The sequence below is a fragment of the Liolophura sinensis genome, chromosome 4, assembly GCF_032854445.1.
Source record: "Liolophura sinensis isolate JHLJ2023 chromosome 4, CUHK_Ljap_v2, whole genome shotgun sequence".
NCBI classification, from domain to species: Eukaryota; Metazoa; Mollusca; class Polyplacophora; order Chitonida; family Chitonidae; genus Liolophura; species Liolophura sinensis.
Genome location: NC_088298.1, coordinates 8,257,751 through 8,275,644, shown reverse-complemented (window position 1 = coordinate 8,275,644; position 17,894 = coordinate 8,257,751). Strand labels below are relative to the sequence as shown.

General features: G+C 39.1%; 1 protein-coding gene across 1 annotated transcript in view; it reads left to right on the top strand.

Moving 5' to 3' along the window:
• Positions 1-2,323: 2,323 nt before the first annotated feature.
• The window catches only part of LOC135464329 (uncharacterized), a 28,495-nt gene continuing 12,924 nt past the window's right edge, over positions 2,324-17,894 (top strand). Inside the window, 2 exon segments of the mRNA XM_064741754.1 lie at positions 2,324-3,083; positions 4,620-4,768. Of these exon segments, the coding sequence (XP_064597824.1) occupies positions 4,749-4,768 (20 nt within the window). The 5' untranslated portion in view covers positions 2,324-3,083; positions 4,620-4,748.

Here is a 17,894-nt window from a genome sequence, read left to right as displayed (position 1 = left end):
ATTCTAGCACAACTATATTTATTAAACGTGTGTTACGTGTCTTCACTCATAACATTGTTATTCAGAGTCAATATACACCGAGCGGTGGTTCCAAAATACACACCACACAAACATTATTTTAAAGTATCTATTCCTCTTTAAAGAAAGATGGGGAAAATATTTAAGACCATATACTAGTAGAAAAGTAGCTTCTCGAGCTTTTTCTTCTGAAACTCTTTTTAATTTTTATGTTTTCTCAACATTTAATGCTTTGTCTATATGTTATAAACCGTTTATGTTTTACCTGCATCTTGTTTTGAGATAATATCAACGTCCAGCCTATCTAATTAGTAATATGTAGAGGTTGTGGTGTTACCTGTCACTGGCGACTGGCAGGTTTGGGAGGGAGTGTGAGGGATTTCACAGATAACGGGTTATTTAAGCTGCATGCGGAGAGAATCAAAGTAAATGTATAGTACGCTAGCGATGTTCCAAAGAAAACGTGAGGGGATGTGTTGGCATAACAGCTGCTCTTTAGTAGACTACCTTCATAGCCGAGGACAGCGCGAGACACACAGTTAACTTCAATAATTAAAAGCTTTCATTGTGAAGGCTTGCCCTTTCCATGCCTTATTTGCCAGCAGATTTCACCATCTGTAATTGCATCGCGATGACATATATATAGCGACGGCAAAAACCCGCTTCGTATTTACAGCTTTGGTAGTTCCACAGCTTATGTTGTTTTGTGCCGAACACTTCATTGAGGGGAAAGAACCTATTCGGTTGATAGTAAACACTTACAGGACGTCATAAATCACTATATATTGTATTAAGTCGTGTTATTTATTCGTCAAAAAGTGGCAATGGATTTTCTTACGACAACAATTATGGACGTCATTTTTCATACAACTAAAAAGACTGAAGACTCTTTGCGTATCGGAGGCACGATCAAGGGTTTTATTTAATAAATTAAAATCTTGACCTCACTATATTGTACCACAGCCTCGTTCTAATTTTATTGAAACTAACTGAATTTTCAACTTTGCCCAGAATCATTCAGATTTCTCAGGGATAACTCTGTTTACCGCTTTGTTTTATTAAAGCTTGATTTAAACTCGAAGCTATAACTCCAGCAATACATTCAGAGCTTATTACACTTATACAATTACTACAGCCTGACATATTCTTAACACATAAACAACACTCTTTAATCATTACTGAAATATTGTATAGGTGCATATTGTATGCGTATTTATTTGATGTAAAATGTATCTGGAAATGGATTTGGAAATGAAAAGAAAATAAAACAGACATCGGTACAAGGTGGATTTGAACCGCCTACCTGGGCAGAATCATGGGTGTTCAGTAGATGTTGGATTTCCCGTATCAACCAGATTCGACCCTCATGACCTGACAGACGAAAACTGAAAGCTTTTCTTACACGTTGTGCATATATGGGGTAGGATTACAGTGGTGTTTTGTCTAATGCCCTAATCGAAGAAGAATGTAAACTGTCGGGGAATGTAATGGCTGCGCTTAGAGGCCAATCGAAGTCAGAGGGGCTGGGGTTGGTGGATGTGTGGAGGTATATGCCGGGTGGGGTGGGGATTGGGGTGGAGGGTGGTAGTTAAAACTACCCATTTGTGCACAAAATCTGTACGCACCTTAACAGAAGCACCGGTAATGGAACAATAAAAAAGTCACCTATCAAAATAAGAGACCACAGAGTAGATTGTTATGTTATATATGATAGATTTGTTCTCTTCCAACAGAATAATTTTAAACCGCTTCGGTGGCCTAATGATAGAGCGTCCGCTTCTAATCCGGGAATTAGACCCGGGTCGGTCCTACTTAAGACGTTAAAAATGGTATTTGTTGCTGCCTAATGTGACTGGGTGGGATGTCGTGGAATTTTGATGATGTGAAGGGATATTTTATTGTCCGTAACTTGACATGCCTTGTGACTTCCGTCTTATTGTTTTTTTTTTTTTTTTTTGTTAAATATGATATCTGAACATAAAAGTGTGAGACATCCTAGACCAGTGGCGTCTCATAAATTACAGTTAATTTAAAATTTAAAGAAATTTTGTTTCAGCCAAGGTGCTAGTGGGTGTGCAATTTGCTACTCTTTCAATAGTGATGGGAACAGTTGGAATAAAACCCTAACCACAAGGTAAAGTTAGAAGATACCGAATTTCATCGGTTTTGTGTAATTACTTGCCAATTATGTCGCGTTGCTATGGTTTTATTTTCTATGATATAGTATGATGTGATATTCCCTTGTATGTGTTGGATGTGAGTTACACATGTATTTGATATTGGTTGAATAAATATTTTTCAAAAGAAAAAAAACGTGCTAGCCCAGCGCGTTGACCCACGATCTATCAGCAATGCGATCGCTGTGAGTTCAAGTCCAACTTATGCTGGCTTCCTCTCAGGTCGTACATGGGAATTTCTGCCAGGAAACCGTGGATTTTCCCCAGACTGTGTACCGTTTTATCCCACCAAATTTCACCAAGTGAAATACTCTTCGGCGTACGGCGTAAATAAAAAAAAACAATGAAACGAAATTTATAAATGAATAAAAACATAATATTCTGTTAAAGGACTTGGTATGGTAAGGCGGGGAATGACACACTCGTAAGGCTATTTCTTTTGTTCAGTTCTGTTTTACTTGTCTTTTCCGGTTATATGGCAGGATCGCATTGAAGCAATGTATAAGTCATAGAATGGAAAAATTGGTAGCCTGCTCCAGCCTCAGCGGAACAAAATAGAACAAAACTAAGTGAAAATATTTTTTCTCCGAAATACACGGCTAACACACGCATGCATAGTGGTTATAGTGGATACTGTCACATCGACCGTGATACAGATACGTCTACATATCTGGGCATGCGCAGTGGCGAACCTTTAGTCTGGGACAGGAAATCAAGTCTGTACAGTGTACGGCTGCACACACAGGGTGGATTTCATCCGATACAGAAGTGTTTTACCGGCCCAGCTGTCGTCGATGTTTTGTACCGGTATAGGAACTTGAACTGTACGTGTTGGAAACAGTTTCAAAGTCAGACGGGCTTCTCCAGTTTCATCATTGATTAGCCGAGGTTAGTGTTTAGAGAGTTGACAAAGTTAATTATAGTACATCAATGCCCATCAACTGTGGTATTTTTTGTTTTTTTGTTGTTTGTTTTTTTGGACTCGCTACACACAATGCCGCAGAAAAAAGAATAAGAAACTGATTGTTCTGGCAAAACTCTACAGCAAACTGGTAATCTTTGATCAGAAATTTTCCGATGGTCGCGCGCTTTCAGCGCGATTTGCTTCCCCACATTCTGTATATATGTGTGAACAATTTGTTTGAATTCAGGTAAAACGTCTCTCTCCCGTTTTGTGTCGGCTTCCGTGTTAGATTTTATAATTATTTATTCCTCCCGTTTATTCGCCCATGAAGGTTTTTACCACTTTATTATTTTATTTTATTTTTTTACGTAATTTCAGGGGACTTTGCTCTACATGTATTTGCACAATGAGTTCAGGAATAATGACGGGTATGAAAGCTTGAAATGTTGACAAAAACAAAAGTTGAAGGATTGTCAAATAACCAAAGGCCTGAGTGGTTCGCGCGTGATATAAAGTCACATTCCTTTGTGGCACGAATAGAATGACAACTGTCATACGGCATAAACATATACAAAGTTAAAATTAGTGCGTACATTTTTAGCATATGCAGTTTGAAAGAAGTTTAACTGCGGTTCATTTATCACTGCATAATTTTAAGCGGCAGCCTGCGGATGGTTGTAGGTTTTTCCCGGGCTCTGTCCAGTTTCCACCCACCATTGTGCTGGCCGCCGTCCTATAAGTGAAATATTCTTGAGTATGGCGTAAAACACCAATCAAAAAAAATAAATAAATAAAATAATTTGAAGCGCGCATGTCTATATAAAAAATTGTGTACGTATAATGACATGAATAGCGTAATAAATCAATGAATTTACTTTCAAAAATAATCGGCCACAACGCTAAAAGATGTGGAAGGCAAACGTGGAAGATGTATAATAAAGCCTGCTATTGCACCTGATTACTTTGTTCAATATGACATATCTATTATATTAATAGAACGTAAAAAATTGTCTTAGACTAACATGATATTATAATGCATTCTAGCATCACTCAGACAACTGAGTACTGTAATGTATTGTAAATGTTTGTAACCGTGCACATTGGTACCATAAATATACGGTATTAATTACGTTGTCCCAAAAATATTGCTTGCACGTGGTGATTGCAGTTAGTGGATACAGCTTAGCATGGATGGGAAGAAATTTAACCTTGTTTATAGAAACATATAAACAAAATGAGGATTCAGTTACACATTACAAATACCGTACAATCACGGTATTGGATAATTGTGCCTATTTACTGAATTCTGACGTTCTGTTTCATTAACATTCACAGCCTACATAGCTGTGGAGCTGCATGAACTCATGATCATACTTTAGTTTACACCTCCCTTATTCCCTGTCAGTGTAGCGGAGCACGTGGGTGACTGTAAGACAAAATCGTGCTCACGTGGGCGTGTAAGGAAATGATTACAGTTTATTGCAGATTGTTATCTTTGACTTCTTTTCTTTTATTTCAAGTGTGACCATCCGTTGATCTATAGCACGATGACTGGTAAGCCTACAAGTACAAGAGATCGGCCGTGGCCAGAACTACAGTCTGCCTTCTAACGTACATTTAGATACGAAGACCTTTCCAGACAGCCAAAAATGCAGAGGCCTAAAGAAACGTAAGTTGCAAATATTCGATTTTTTTTCTTCCCTTTTGCCAGACATAAGAATGCTATGATCTTGAGTATCGATCTCAAAAAGAACGTTTGTCAACAGACTCCGGTCTGCTGCGCACGCATGCACCTGCTTTCCGACAGAATCCAGGTTATCTTCGATCGAGCCATCTTTGAAGACGCATTTTTGGGATTCGTAAACACATACAGTAGACTTTTGGCTATAACAGTAAGAACAAGGTCGAATTTCTCCCGATTCAGCGGACTGTACCAACACGTTTGGGGTTGTAAACCATGGTTGTAAAATCAAATATCAGAAAATATGCTATTATGTGTTGGTTATTACATATAGGGTGTATTATCAGCATATTTATACTAGCATCTCTATGATATTTTATGTACACTCAAAAAATTAATCTGTTAATTTTAACAGAAAGTGTGTTTCCCGAGTGATGCTAAAAAGTATTCTGTTATTATAACATATGATGCTGTCATATTTAACATAATATCCTGTTAGTCTAATAGACTATTTATTTATTTGATTTATTTGATTGGTGTTTTACACCGAACTCAAGAATTTTTCACTTATACGACGGCGGCCACCATTGTGGTGGAAGGAAACCGGGCAGAGCCCGGGGGAAACCCTCGACCATCCGCATGTTGCTGCAAGACCTTCCTACGTTCGGCCAGAGAGGAAACCAACAAACCCTGTGGACTTGATCTCACAGGGATCGCATTGGTGAGAGGCTCCTAGGTCATTAGGCTGCGCTAGCGCGCGACAGACTATTTATGTTGAATTGATAGAATATGTGTGTTATATTTGACAGAACCATCTGCTGCAATAGCAGAATACATTCTAGCATCACGCAACAGATTTTCTGTTAAAATTAACAAATTAATATATTTGCGTGTACTACAATTGAAACTCAACACGATCGACTCTTTCTAAAGATAAAGTATTTAGACAGTGGCCTTGGTTTAATTAACCTACCACGCATCTTTAATGAACCTGATGTTCATAGTGCTGTGCCTAATTATTTTAATATCCAAGAGCCATCTTGCATATCCTATGAATATACAAAGCCTATCGCTTCCAAAATTTTCAATTATTCCCAGGCCATCAAGGAGTTCGATTTGGCGACGTATACTTTTGGTGGCTATAACTGTGATTGTGAATCCTCAGTTTTTACCTACGACAAATGTAAACATGTCCTGACTGGTTACCTTAATATTATTAAGAATCATGATCTAAGGATCTCTTTGTGAGAGGTCCTAAGTGTAGAGGAAAGAAAAATGTCAACATTCGATCAAACAAAAAAAAATATCATCTCAGCACTTGAAGAATATGTTAAAAAATGGTCAAAACGGGAGAAAGTGGATTCTTCGGTACTTAACGATGGGCTTGAGGTTGTCAAAAAGAAGGTTAGTTTAACTAAACACCGTCTAGACATTGATGCTCTACCTAAAGTTAAACAGGTTCTGAAGGATCCCACTGTGCAAGACACACTCGCTGACCTTCATAGTAAATTTGTCATCACTGTAGCAGACAAGGCTCCTAATAATGTCATCTTTATTTGCAAGAATTATTATTATCAAATTCTTTCTTAAAGAAAGGCGCATAAATATACCTACCCGTCATACAGAAATACCACAACTTTACTGGATTCCTAAAATGCATAAATCCTCATACAAGGCTCGATTTATTGCGGGTTCAAGAAGTTGTACCACCAAACTCTTGTCAACCCTACTTACGAGAACGTTACAAGAAGTGAAGTCATTTTGGAATAAGTATTGTTGTGCCATAACAAAAAATTCAGGTGTCAACTGCATGTGGATTCTTAACAACTCCAAACGTCTTACAGAAGGACATGATGCTCATATGCATATACCGTACAAACACGTATCCGCATGGGATTTCTCTACTCTCTATACTACGATTCCTCACAAAGATCTTATTGAAAGAAAATCGTCGTTAATTGTCTCGGTATTTACTAAAACAGGTCAACGTTACATTAACGTCAGGCTTTCTTTAGTTCTACTATTTATAAAGGTTATTACTCATGAGATGTTACATTATTTATTGAATTACTTGAATTTCTCAGTAATAACATCTAAGTGAAATTCGGACATACCATTTACCAACAGTGCATAGGTATTCCAGTGGATACCAATTGTGCGCCAATGGGTACCAATTTTGGCAGACCTATACCTGTTTTCATATGAATACGACTATATGCAGAAATTGCTTAAAAGTAATATCTTTAAAGCTCGATCCTTTTCATCTACCAAGCGGTATATTGATGATCTACTGGCGTTAAATAAGCCCCATATTGCTGAAGTGGTGAAGGAAATCTATCCGCCTTCATTGGATTTAAAGGAGACAACAGATCGTCCTGATGGTACATCTTATTTGGATCTATATTTCTACAAAGACGAACAAGGTCTCCTTTCACGCCGCCTTTACGACAAAAGGGATAATTTCAATTTTGATATTGTAAACTATCCTTATTTAGATAGCAATATACCAAAGGGTCCTGCATATGGCGTATACATATCTCGCCATGTAGCATTTGTTAGATCTTGCGTTAATTGTGATGACTTTAATCTGCGTCACAAGTTGCTAGTTCAAAAACTAGTTTGTCAAGGATACTCCATCAAACGCCTTCATTCTAAGTTTCTTAAATTTTACAATGAGTATAACACTCTCGTTGGGAGGTATGGACAGAGCGTTCAAAATCTCTGGCGATTTGCATTGTGATCAACCACATAGACGGCGCTGTTATCCCTATGTACATGGTATTTAACAACATAGATGGCGCAGGTTGCCCAGTGTAACTGTCCGTCTTGTATGTCATGTGTAACATCATAGGTGGCGCCCCTTGTAGCATGAGATCTTTACATATTAACGGGGAAGACGTAATCATCCGTTACTTTTGAATCAAAATCTGATCGGTTAGGGTCTGTAACGCTCGTCATTTTCAAACTGTATTTAATACCGCTTAACCTGGGGCCAGGGACCGTAAAGGTAGCCATGGTCATTACATCAGCATGATGCCTTTATGAACAGTTGCAATTAAAGCGCGACTGAGATACTTGTTTAATTGTTATTTGACATGGAACTCATTCACCGACTACGAATTTGAACTTTGATATGGAATTCATGCCTGGAATATTCATTGTCTGCCCGGCATCATTGAAAACTGATGACCGCTTCTCTCTTTTGTTTTATTTGTATTATTTGTATAATTTCTTACATACCTTTGTCTTTGGGAGTTAGTGTTAAACGTTGTTTTGGGGGCCTCCGTGGCTCAGTCGGTTAGCGCGCTAGCGCAGCGTAGTGACCCAGAAGCCTCTCACCAATGCGGTCGCTGTGAGTTCAAGACCAGCTCATGCTCGCTTCCTCTCCGGCCGTACGTGGGAAGGTCTGCCAGAAACCTGCGGATGGTCGTGGGTTTTCCCCGGGCTGTGCCCGGTTTCCACCCACCATAATGCTGGCCGCCGTCGTATAAGTGAAATATTCTTGAGTACGGCATGTCCGACATGTCCGACATTCATATACTATTCGTAGTCCGTAAAAGGCGTTCCAAGTCGATAATCGCAAGATCCATTTCCAAAACAACGTTTATTTATTTGATTTATTTGATTGGTGTTTTAATAAACGTTGTTTTGGAAATGGATCTTGCGATTATCGACTTGGAACGCCTTTTACGGACTACGAATAGTATATGAATGTCGGACATGACGCTTATATTTATATGTAAAATCTTGAGGAGAGCAAAATACAGTGAAATAATTTACTTCTCATTCCCACGACTGAAACAAAGAACACCTGTGTGCACTAACAGAAAACGATCTGTTATTTTAAGAAAATGCCTGTTGTTTTATTGATGTTATTATTACATAACCATGTGTCATATTGAACATTGTCTTGTTAGCTGAAGGTTGAATTCGTGAAATATGTGTGCAATATTTAGCACAATGATGTTCTGCAATAACAGACTTTTGGTTAAATCGAAAAATTTTTTTGAGAGCATGTGTGGATCTTCGGTTTATATAACGCCCTACTTAGGAATATTTCATTTATACCACGGTGGTCGGGTTCACGTATTGAGTAAACCACTCCCTTAACTAGGGAGCTACCTGAAAATCTTCAAATTAACAAGAGCTGGATTCGAGCCTGTGGCGGGCCTCAGCGTTCTGGACAGATATCTGGCGGGAATTAAGAACACCGCTTTAGCCGATCCAATGGATCTCCGGTTGATCAGCTTGACCCTGATCACGATAAGCGGTCGACGATGCTCGTGTGGCCAGTGCGTAGCTGAAGATCACCTGTCTCCCGCCATTATGGCGTGCATATTTATACATGTGGAAAAGGTCGTCAGTAACATGCTATATGTCGGCTGTTTTTCCCAGACACTCCGATTTCCTCTACCTATAGTACTCATCAATTTCCTTCACATATTCTATGGCATATGGCTATCTTACAATCTCGATGTACGGCCACTTGTGGCTTGTAATTTTTTCAGTCTTGTAATTTTTTTAACGTCAAAAATTTAATCTACCTATTGACAACCAACGATTACTGCTGGACACAACATTTTGTCTCCCAGTGTCTGCCCGGTGTCTGCCCTGTTTCCTCTCACCATACTACTTGTCTACGGCGTAAAGGTGAACTATTCTCGAGTAAACCAATCAAATAAATTAGTAAATAAATCATAGTGATTTGTCACCGTTGGTATTTAGTGTCCATATATGGTGAGCAGCAAAAATTTGGCACTTTTTTAAAACAGAGAAAATTATCACAAATTTGTCCTAGCATTTAAATGTTTAGAAATTTATATTGGATTTATAATTTCTCATCAGCGTGTGCTAGCATATTTCAATCAAAACTCTTTCATCTCCTACGCAATTAATTGTAATCCACGCGAGAATTCTGAATGTGTATAATCCAAACTGGGAGACCGTGGGAAATCGTCAAGTAGGGCCTACGTAGCAATTAAAGGAAACTACATGGCAACAAGACGAGCCTTCTAATTGTGCTGTATACGTTGACTAATATGATCGGAAGGCACTCCCCATTTGGCTCAGATTGTTGCAGTGATGAAGCGTTTGACCAATGAGGTCACGTGTTCGATTCCACCCCTCGCTGTTTCGACTGCAGCTTTAGTGCAGTAATACGCACCCTCGCCATTTATTGGAGTTGCCACAGTACACAATAGTTTATCGTTTCTTGTCAAGGTACCGCCTTACGTCATTTGTTGATGCCACAGTACAGTTTATAGTTTCTTGCTCATCTATCGCCTTGCGTCATTTGTTGAAGTGGCCACAGTACACTAGTTTATCGTTTCTTGTCAATGTATCGCCTTGTGTCTTTTGTTGAAGATGACACAGTATGGTTTATAGTTTCTTACTCATGTGTCACTTTACGTCATTTGTTGGCGTTGCCTCAATACACTAGTTTATCGTTTCTTGCACATGTGTCGCCTGGCTTCATTTGCTGAAGTTGCCAGAGTACTCTAGTTCGTAGCTTCTTGCTCATGTATCGCCTGGCCTCGCTTGTTGGAGTTGCCACAGTATAGCTTATAGTTTCTTGGTCATATTGCAATTGGGAATCCACGTTCGAATTTGTCTAACATAATTTTTAATACAAACTATCCACTATTTGTCCCTTTCCCACTCCGTCGATATCGATGCTGATCTAGAGATAAAGACACAACCCCAGTCATTTTTATTTGAAGCGTGTGTCCCACACTTGTGCTCGGGGGTGTTGGGCAATGGCACCAATGGCACTCTACCTGCTAAGCTTCCAGGATGTAAACATCAAGTCCGACATTCGCATACCGCCGCCCGTATTAATGTTATACAGGCTCCTCAGCAGCAAAGTGTGACCAGGATCAAATCTTTCGCTTTCTAGAGCTGTGGAACGGCTTCTTTGACGGACGTTGTTGGGGTATTTATATCTAAGCTAAAGAATGATACCCTGGGCGTGGCAGTCAATCAATGACTTACTTGAGAGTAGAGCGACCTCGTATGCTCATTCAAAGAGGGCGTTGGCCAATGATGTGGTGTCAATATGTAATCAGTAGCCCCTGACAGGTGATGTCGCAGACTCGAATCTGGCTCTTTTGCTAGTTTGACACCGCCTTGAATACAAGATGTATATATAAATGTATATATGCAAAATATGAGTCATGCATGCCTCTGTCCGATTACAAATCTGATGCATTCACCTTGTATAGTAAACACAGGCCCCCGGACACTCGCCGGGTCTTACCGCCAGTCACCGGAAGTTAACTACTTGACCCTCTCCAATCACAGGGCGTGCACATTCAGAGTCTCTTGTCTATTTCTGATTTCATTTTCTACAGGGCCTCTGACTGGAGTACGTATAATTATGTAAACTCTGTGCACTGCTTGCCAAGTCATAAGCGGTAGCGCAAATCAACAACATGTCACCATATCCTTGCAGCACATGCGTGGATCACAGTCGATTTTACATCAATTCCTAGACTCGACTAGCTTAATCTTAAACGTGACAGTGTTCTGGTTTGCCTCACAACCTTAAAGTTTTCGTATGGACCTATAATCAGAATTCATCAATACAGTTGCTTTAGGTGTCCACTGGAATCGTGTTAATAGTCCATATGTGAGACAAAGAGAATGCATATGTATCAAGTACACTCAAAAAATTAATCTGTTAATTTTAACAGAAAATCTGTTGGCTGAGTGATGCGAGAATGTATCCTGTACTATAACATAATAACACTGTCATATTCAACATAACATCCTCTTAGTCTAATAGAATCTTTATATTGAATTAATAGAATATGTGTGTTATATTTAACTGAACAATCTGCTACGATAGCAGAATGTATTCTAGCATCACTCAGACATCAGACTTTTTTATGTTCTGTTATTGCAGCAGATTTTTCAGTTAAATATAACACACATATTCTAGTAATTCAACATAAAGATTCTATTAGATTAACAGGATGTTATGTTGAATATGACAGTGTTATTGTGTTATAATACAAAATACATCCTTGCATGACTCACTTTACAACAGATTTTCTGTTAAAATTAACGGATTAATTTTTGAGTGTACCAAATAAAACATAGGTTTAGAAAGACCCTTTGCTCTTTTTCTGACCTCAATCCTTGCCTGATTTCCCTGGTTCCAGTGACATTAGCATCGTTTAAGATTTCTGTACAAATTTTTTGAATGGTGGCAGTAGTGAAACGCGAGCGCAAAGAGTGGCTCATGCGTCATTGGGACGGTATGACATATAGGACTATTTTTGTCAAAGCGAGGCTTCACCACCTTACATCCAATGACGCATTATGACTGGACGCCACGTGTTTAGTATTCATGTTATAATGTGGCGAGATTAAGCTGTAATTGATTTATTTATTTGATTGGTGTTTTACGCCATACTCAAGAATATTTCACTACGACGTCGGCCATGGTGGAAGGAACACGGTCAGAGACCGGGGGAAACCCACGACCATCCGCAGGTTGATTCAGCTATATATGACCGCTGTTGAATGAATGTTATAAATGTCATCATATATCTGTGTACGGCAACAATAACAAAACCACTAAGTCCACAGGACTGTCAATCATTTTACATTGCTTGCGATTTGGTGATTGACTCCGCGATCGCTGAATCGAAACCTGGAGCGGTCTTTCCAGTGATATTTCCAGAAATGAAATGTGTGATATATCCAGAAAATTTAATTTCTAAATAACTACCGTACTGTTGATATCTTTACAAACCATATATAAACGTTGGTGGCCATTGTGTGCTTTTCGGTTTTGTTTGTTTCATTGCATTGCATGGTATATGCTGTCACAATGAAAGGGTTGCTTCCGGTAAACACCTAGTCTGAAAAACAATACTTAATTCAAGACACAGTGGATGTAGATGTCTATATAGGCCTTCAGACACGGTGCCTATTTGTTCTTCCCTGGTCTATTCTCTTATGCCTAGCATGGTATGTAGCGACATAAATCTAAGATTACTCGCTAATTAAAACAGCTAAGGTGCACATAAAAGCTCACTAGCGCTGAGATAAATCTCGTTCCGTCGTCAAAACCTGTAATGCTGTGGCACGTGCATAAATGACAACGTGTATTTGTTTTTCCAACATATGATGTAAAACTCGAAACAGTTGTCTGGCATATATGGTAGAAAAGGGGGCCTCTGTGGCTCAGTTGGTTAGCGCGCTAGCGCAGCGTAATTACCCAGAGGCCTCTCACCAATGCGGTCGCTGTGAGTTCAAGTCCAGCTCATGCTGGCTTCCTCTCTGGCCGTATGTGGGAAGGTCTGTGAGCAACCTGCGGATGGTCGTGGATTTCCCCCGGGCTGTGCCAAAATGCTGGCCGCCGTCGTATAAGTGAAATATTCTTGAGTACGGCGTAAAACACCGATCAAATAAATAAATGAATAAATATATAGTAAAACATTAATGTTGGGTTTAATTCCTACCGCGACTGTCCTTCGCGTACACTTAACAAAATATGTTCAATTCCACACAAAGCCATAAATTTGATTTTTTCTCGGGACTAGGGCTTAACTGGGTTTATAGCTCTATTTCACGGCTTTGTATATTGACTGTAAGTAGATAATAAAATGATGTGCTGGACTTCATGGCTTCAAGTACCTGTGGCGGTACCTGGTCTCAGGTGGTACTGGACGAGGTTTATTAACACCATTGATATATACAGCTGGTACTGTATTTTGTTTTCAATTTAGAGGGCTGTTTTATGCTTTGGAGAAAAACTGGACTTCTATGTAAAGCAGTAAACAACAACACTGTCAGATACAATATGACAGAATCGAACAATTTTGTGCAGTAGATAAAAGTAATGTTTAATAAATGAAAACATAAGGAGATAAAACAAGACTAAATTCCCAGGTCGGCCTAAATGTACGCAGAAAATCTGCCATTGTTTGAGCGGGTCATAATTGGCCATGGTCCGGAAGTGTGTAAGGCATTGGGAAAGTCAAACTGGTTGGGCCGATGTATTCAAAGAAGGAGATAAATGTACGTGACTTGTACGGCAGTGTGCAAATTGGCAGGATGTGATTGGCCTAAAATAGAACTTCAGCTAGGACATGTCCGCCTAGATAATGTCTACATAAAGAATAAAATATTTAATTCGAGCTATATATTACAGATGTAACGGGAACATAGTCACCTTGAAACAAGGCGGTCAAAGAAGTATGCTCTTGCAAAAAGTCAAAGTTTTTGCATAGTCATTGTCGTAAAGTATTTTACGACCCAAACTGTCTGTATTATAAAGAGATGGCTTGTTCGAAATACACGACAGTTTAGCTGCACAAAAAAGTAACCAAAACCAGCAGATTTTATTTTTCAACCATTTATTAGGTTTAACAAGAACAGATAACAAGACTTATACAAATACTAAAGTACTTAAGTTTAACAAGAAAGGATAGCAATATCTGTACAAATGCTAAAGTTCTTACATGTACAAAGGTGTGAAGTCTAAACGGACGCATATACTCCACGATGCTTAAAAATGCACAGAGGCAATATTCACAAGAGGGAAAATCCACAGTATAACTGAGTGTATGACGAAATATACATAAAATTCCACAGACAGGGTCCGTGTACTAATAAGCACTGTGTACACAAGAGCACAAATTAAATATACAAGTTCAGACTGAACGAATGCTCGGTGGAGATATGCTATGACAAAGCCAGAGGCTATAAAGACACCAAAATTCAGCGCACAAAAGGCCTACTAAAGTAACACACAGCGAAAGCATCCAAAACTCTCAATAATTCTCCTTTCCCCTCCTTTGACCTGCTTTCATAGGTCTTATATAGACTGGTGGAATTTTCTAGAATAAGAAAATTCTTGAACACTTGTTGTAAACAAACAGGCCCCGAACTGAGCATATTCTGGAACATTCTAAGGCAGAGGCAGACAGCAGGCCCTGAACTCAGCATATGTAAACAGTGGCAAGCTAAATTTAGAAGCTGACGGAAGTTGCTCACATAACAAGTAAAAAGTTAAAAAAAAAAAAAAAAAACACTGCAGCGTAGCAAAAAATATGTATCATGCTGGCTTCCTGTCCGGTCGTATCTGGGAAGGTCTGGAAGTAACCTGCGGATGGTCGTGGGTTTCCTCCCACCATAATGCTGACCGCCTTTGTAAACGTGAAATATTTTTGTGTATGGTGTGAAACTACAATCAAATGAATGAATAAATAAATAAATAAGTCGTCCTGGATGACTGAAATATATAGACACAAACATTCTCTGCTTGTTGGTTTTCTGTGTATCGCCATATTTCTACCGGTCAAACTATTCATTGAGGATCACACGATTTCCGTATTTCAATTCGAGATCATGTGATAGGAACGACAGAAAATTTAATCATAGATACCACATGCTACAAATGTGTAAGTACAACAAGATTGCTTTGTTTTAAAGATTCATGTATGTATGACTTAACAGCAGAATTTCGTAGTTTTTCACACATTTTAAAAATAAGATGACTTCTTATACATCTGTTTCTCATCATTTAGAATTTCTGCGAGGATGTTCTCATATGGGCATTGGGCAGTAGTTTTACCGTGGCATACTGAGAGTATGTAGAACACATAACAGCCCGCATTCCCAATCGCCCTCCACCCCCATTCGTAAGTGTATTACTCCCTCGTCACAAATGATACCCACATTGTGCCACTTAGCGACTCGGGTGATTTGGGTGTTATTCTAACAGGTTCATGGAGATGCTGGGTGAATTATCACCGCGTGTTCCAGCCTGCTGCTGAACTAACTCAAGCCTCTATTGTTTTTTTATCTGACCAACTTTGCAAATGCTTATATTTTATTTACACTCTGACCGGCCAACAAAGTTGTCTATTCAAGTGGTGTGAATTATTGGTGAGTTGCAATTAAGAAAACCTAAGAAAACCGTATTGACGTTTTAAAAAGAGTGATCAGACAATGTGTGGATAAGCGATATTCCGTAAATGTGTTAAAATATGGTGTTCACTATGGGCGACGACATTGTGTTAGAAAGGGGCTTTCTGGATACAGTATAGATCACGCCAGAACAGCTTTTTTCGTAAAGGTTGTTGAAAACGCTCTCCTCATTTCCACACAGAAAAAAAATTCTGAATATACCCACTATACTGATCAAAATCTACCATTTTGTGTGGTCAAGGGCTCTGCTTCACAATGCTGATGTATGCTTAATTGTAATTAATTGAAACGTCTGTAATAGATTCATTTTGTGATGTTGGGTATTGGCGAATGGGGAAAGCCCTATGCCTTCTCTGATTTTAGTGCTGTTCACAGGGTTATACCCAGGCACAATTAAAGCTCCACAATGAAATTAAATCTCCGTAAATTAATGTGTACTATCATTAACCCTCCACTTTGTCTTCTTACATGGCCTTGAATAAATCAGTGAATAATTTTCACAAACGCATTAATTATACAATATACTATGAGAGCGGACAATGTTTCAAAACCATTTATGATCACAGTTGTCTGTCATTGTAAATCGCACTTGCGTGACTCAGTCTCGAATTCAACAAATCATTCAGGAGTTTGAGTCTTGCTAGGGCTGTTCTCGATTTGTAAGTATATAGGTATGTCATGTCTGTTCGATGTATTCATCAGTAATGGTAAATCTAATCCGGAAGTACTGTATACTATAACGTGAGGCGAGACCGAGGGGTTTCATTTATAGCACGCCGTTTCGGTATTTATCTCTAATATGCACATATGTGCAAAATAGTTCTACATATATACTGCTTAAGACTCATAGTTGTACGTGGGTTCAGTAATAATAATGAAGTCAAGGCATCACCATTAACATTTACGCGGGCCTCCGTGGCTCAGTTGGTTAGCGTAATGACACGTGAGTCTCTCACCAATGCGTTCTCTGTGAGTTCAAGCCCAGCTCATGGTGGCTTCCTCTCCGGCCGTTCGTGGGAAGGTCAGCCAGCAACCTGCAGACGGTCGTGGAGTTTCCTCGGGCTCTGTCCGGTTTCCTCCCACCAAAATGCTGGCCGCCGTCGTATAAGTGAAATATTCTTGAGTACGGCGAAAAAAGCACCAATCAAATAAATAAATAAATAAATTAATTTACATTTAAGTGGTAATGCCTTGACTTCATGATTACTATAATTCTATATATGCTCTGTTCTTTTGCACACGTGTAAAGACATTTGTGTACTGGAAATCATTTGCGCATATGGAAAATAAATTTGTGCGCAAGATTTCAACTTATGCAAGAAAGAATTGCACATACATATAAAATAATTGCACACAAATATATAATAAACGCTAATGTACAATAGAACTGGAAATATGCATAATTCCTTTGCACATATGTATGCAAACACATACTGAAACGGCTTGGAATTTTCGTTTATGGAAAGGAACCCTGACGGTATAACCAAAATCTATCGTCACCTAAGTGTTCTTGGGAAGTTTTTGTGCCTTAACTGTTTTTGTGGGTCTAACCATGACACTTAACCCAAATAGCGCCATTTGCGACGGGAATATAAAAGGAAAGCAAGAAGAGAGAGAGAGAGAGAGAGAGAGAGAAAAAAAAAACAGGAAAAACTGTGGCAAAACATTTTTGGTGAATGCATCATGGTTAATATAATTTATCGCTTGGCAGAAAATCATGTGCAACTTGTTGCGCAGGCAGGAATTAGGTCATCACTAACCACTAACCACATTCCACAAAATCCGGTATAAGCTGGCTCAGACGGGTTACAGCCACTGGTTCTTTGCTACCATCAGCGCCATCACAGAGGAAGTCGCGTGTTCAAATCCAGCTCTCAATGGTTTAGCTGCGGCTTTAGGTAAGGAGGTTTGTTAGGTACCTGGAGAATTTTGCTAGTTTTATGCGGAAACTGGTTGATTTAACACATGGTTCTGACCGCCTTTATATAAGTAAAAAAAAAATAAAAAATACGGTGGACTGACCCATTGGTGTTTATTTTTATGGTGATTTTTCACACTGTCAGGTTTGTGGGTGGGGGAAACCGGAGTACATTAAACCATTACTTGTATTTATGGTCATTCCCAATCTTTATTGTCCACATTTGTCTATGTCGTCTGTACCACACATCTG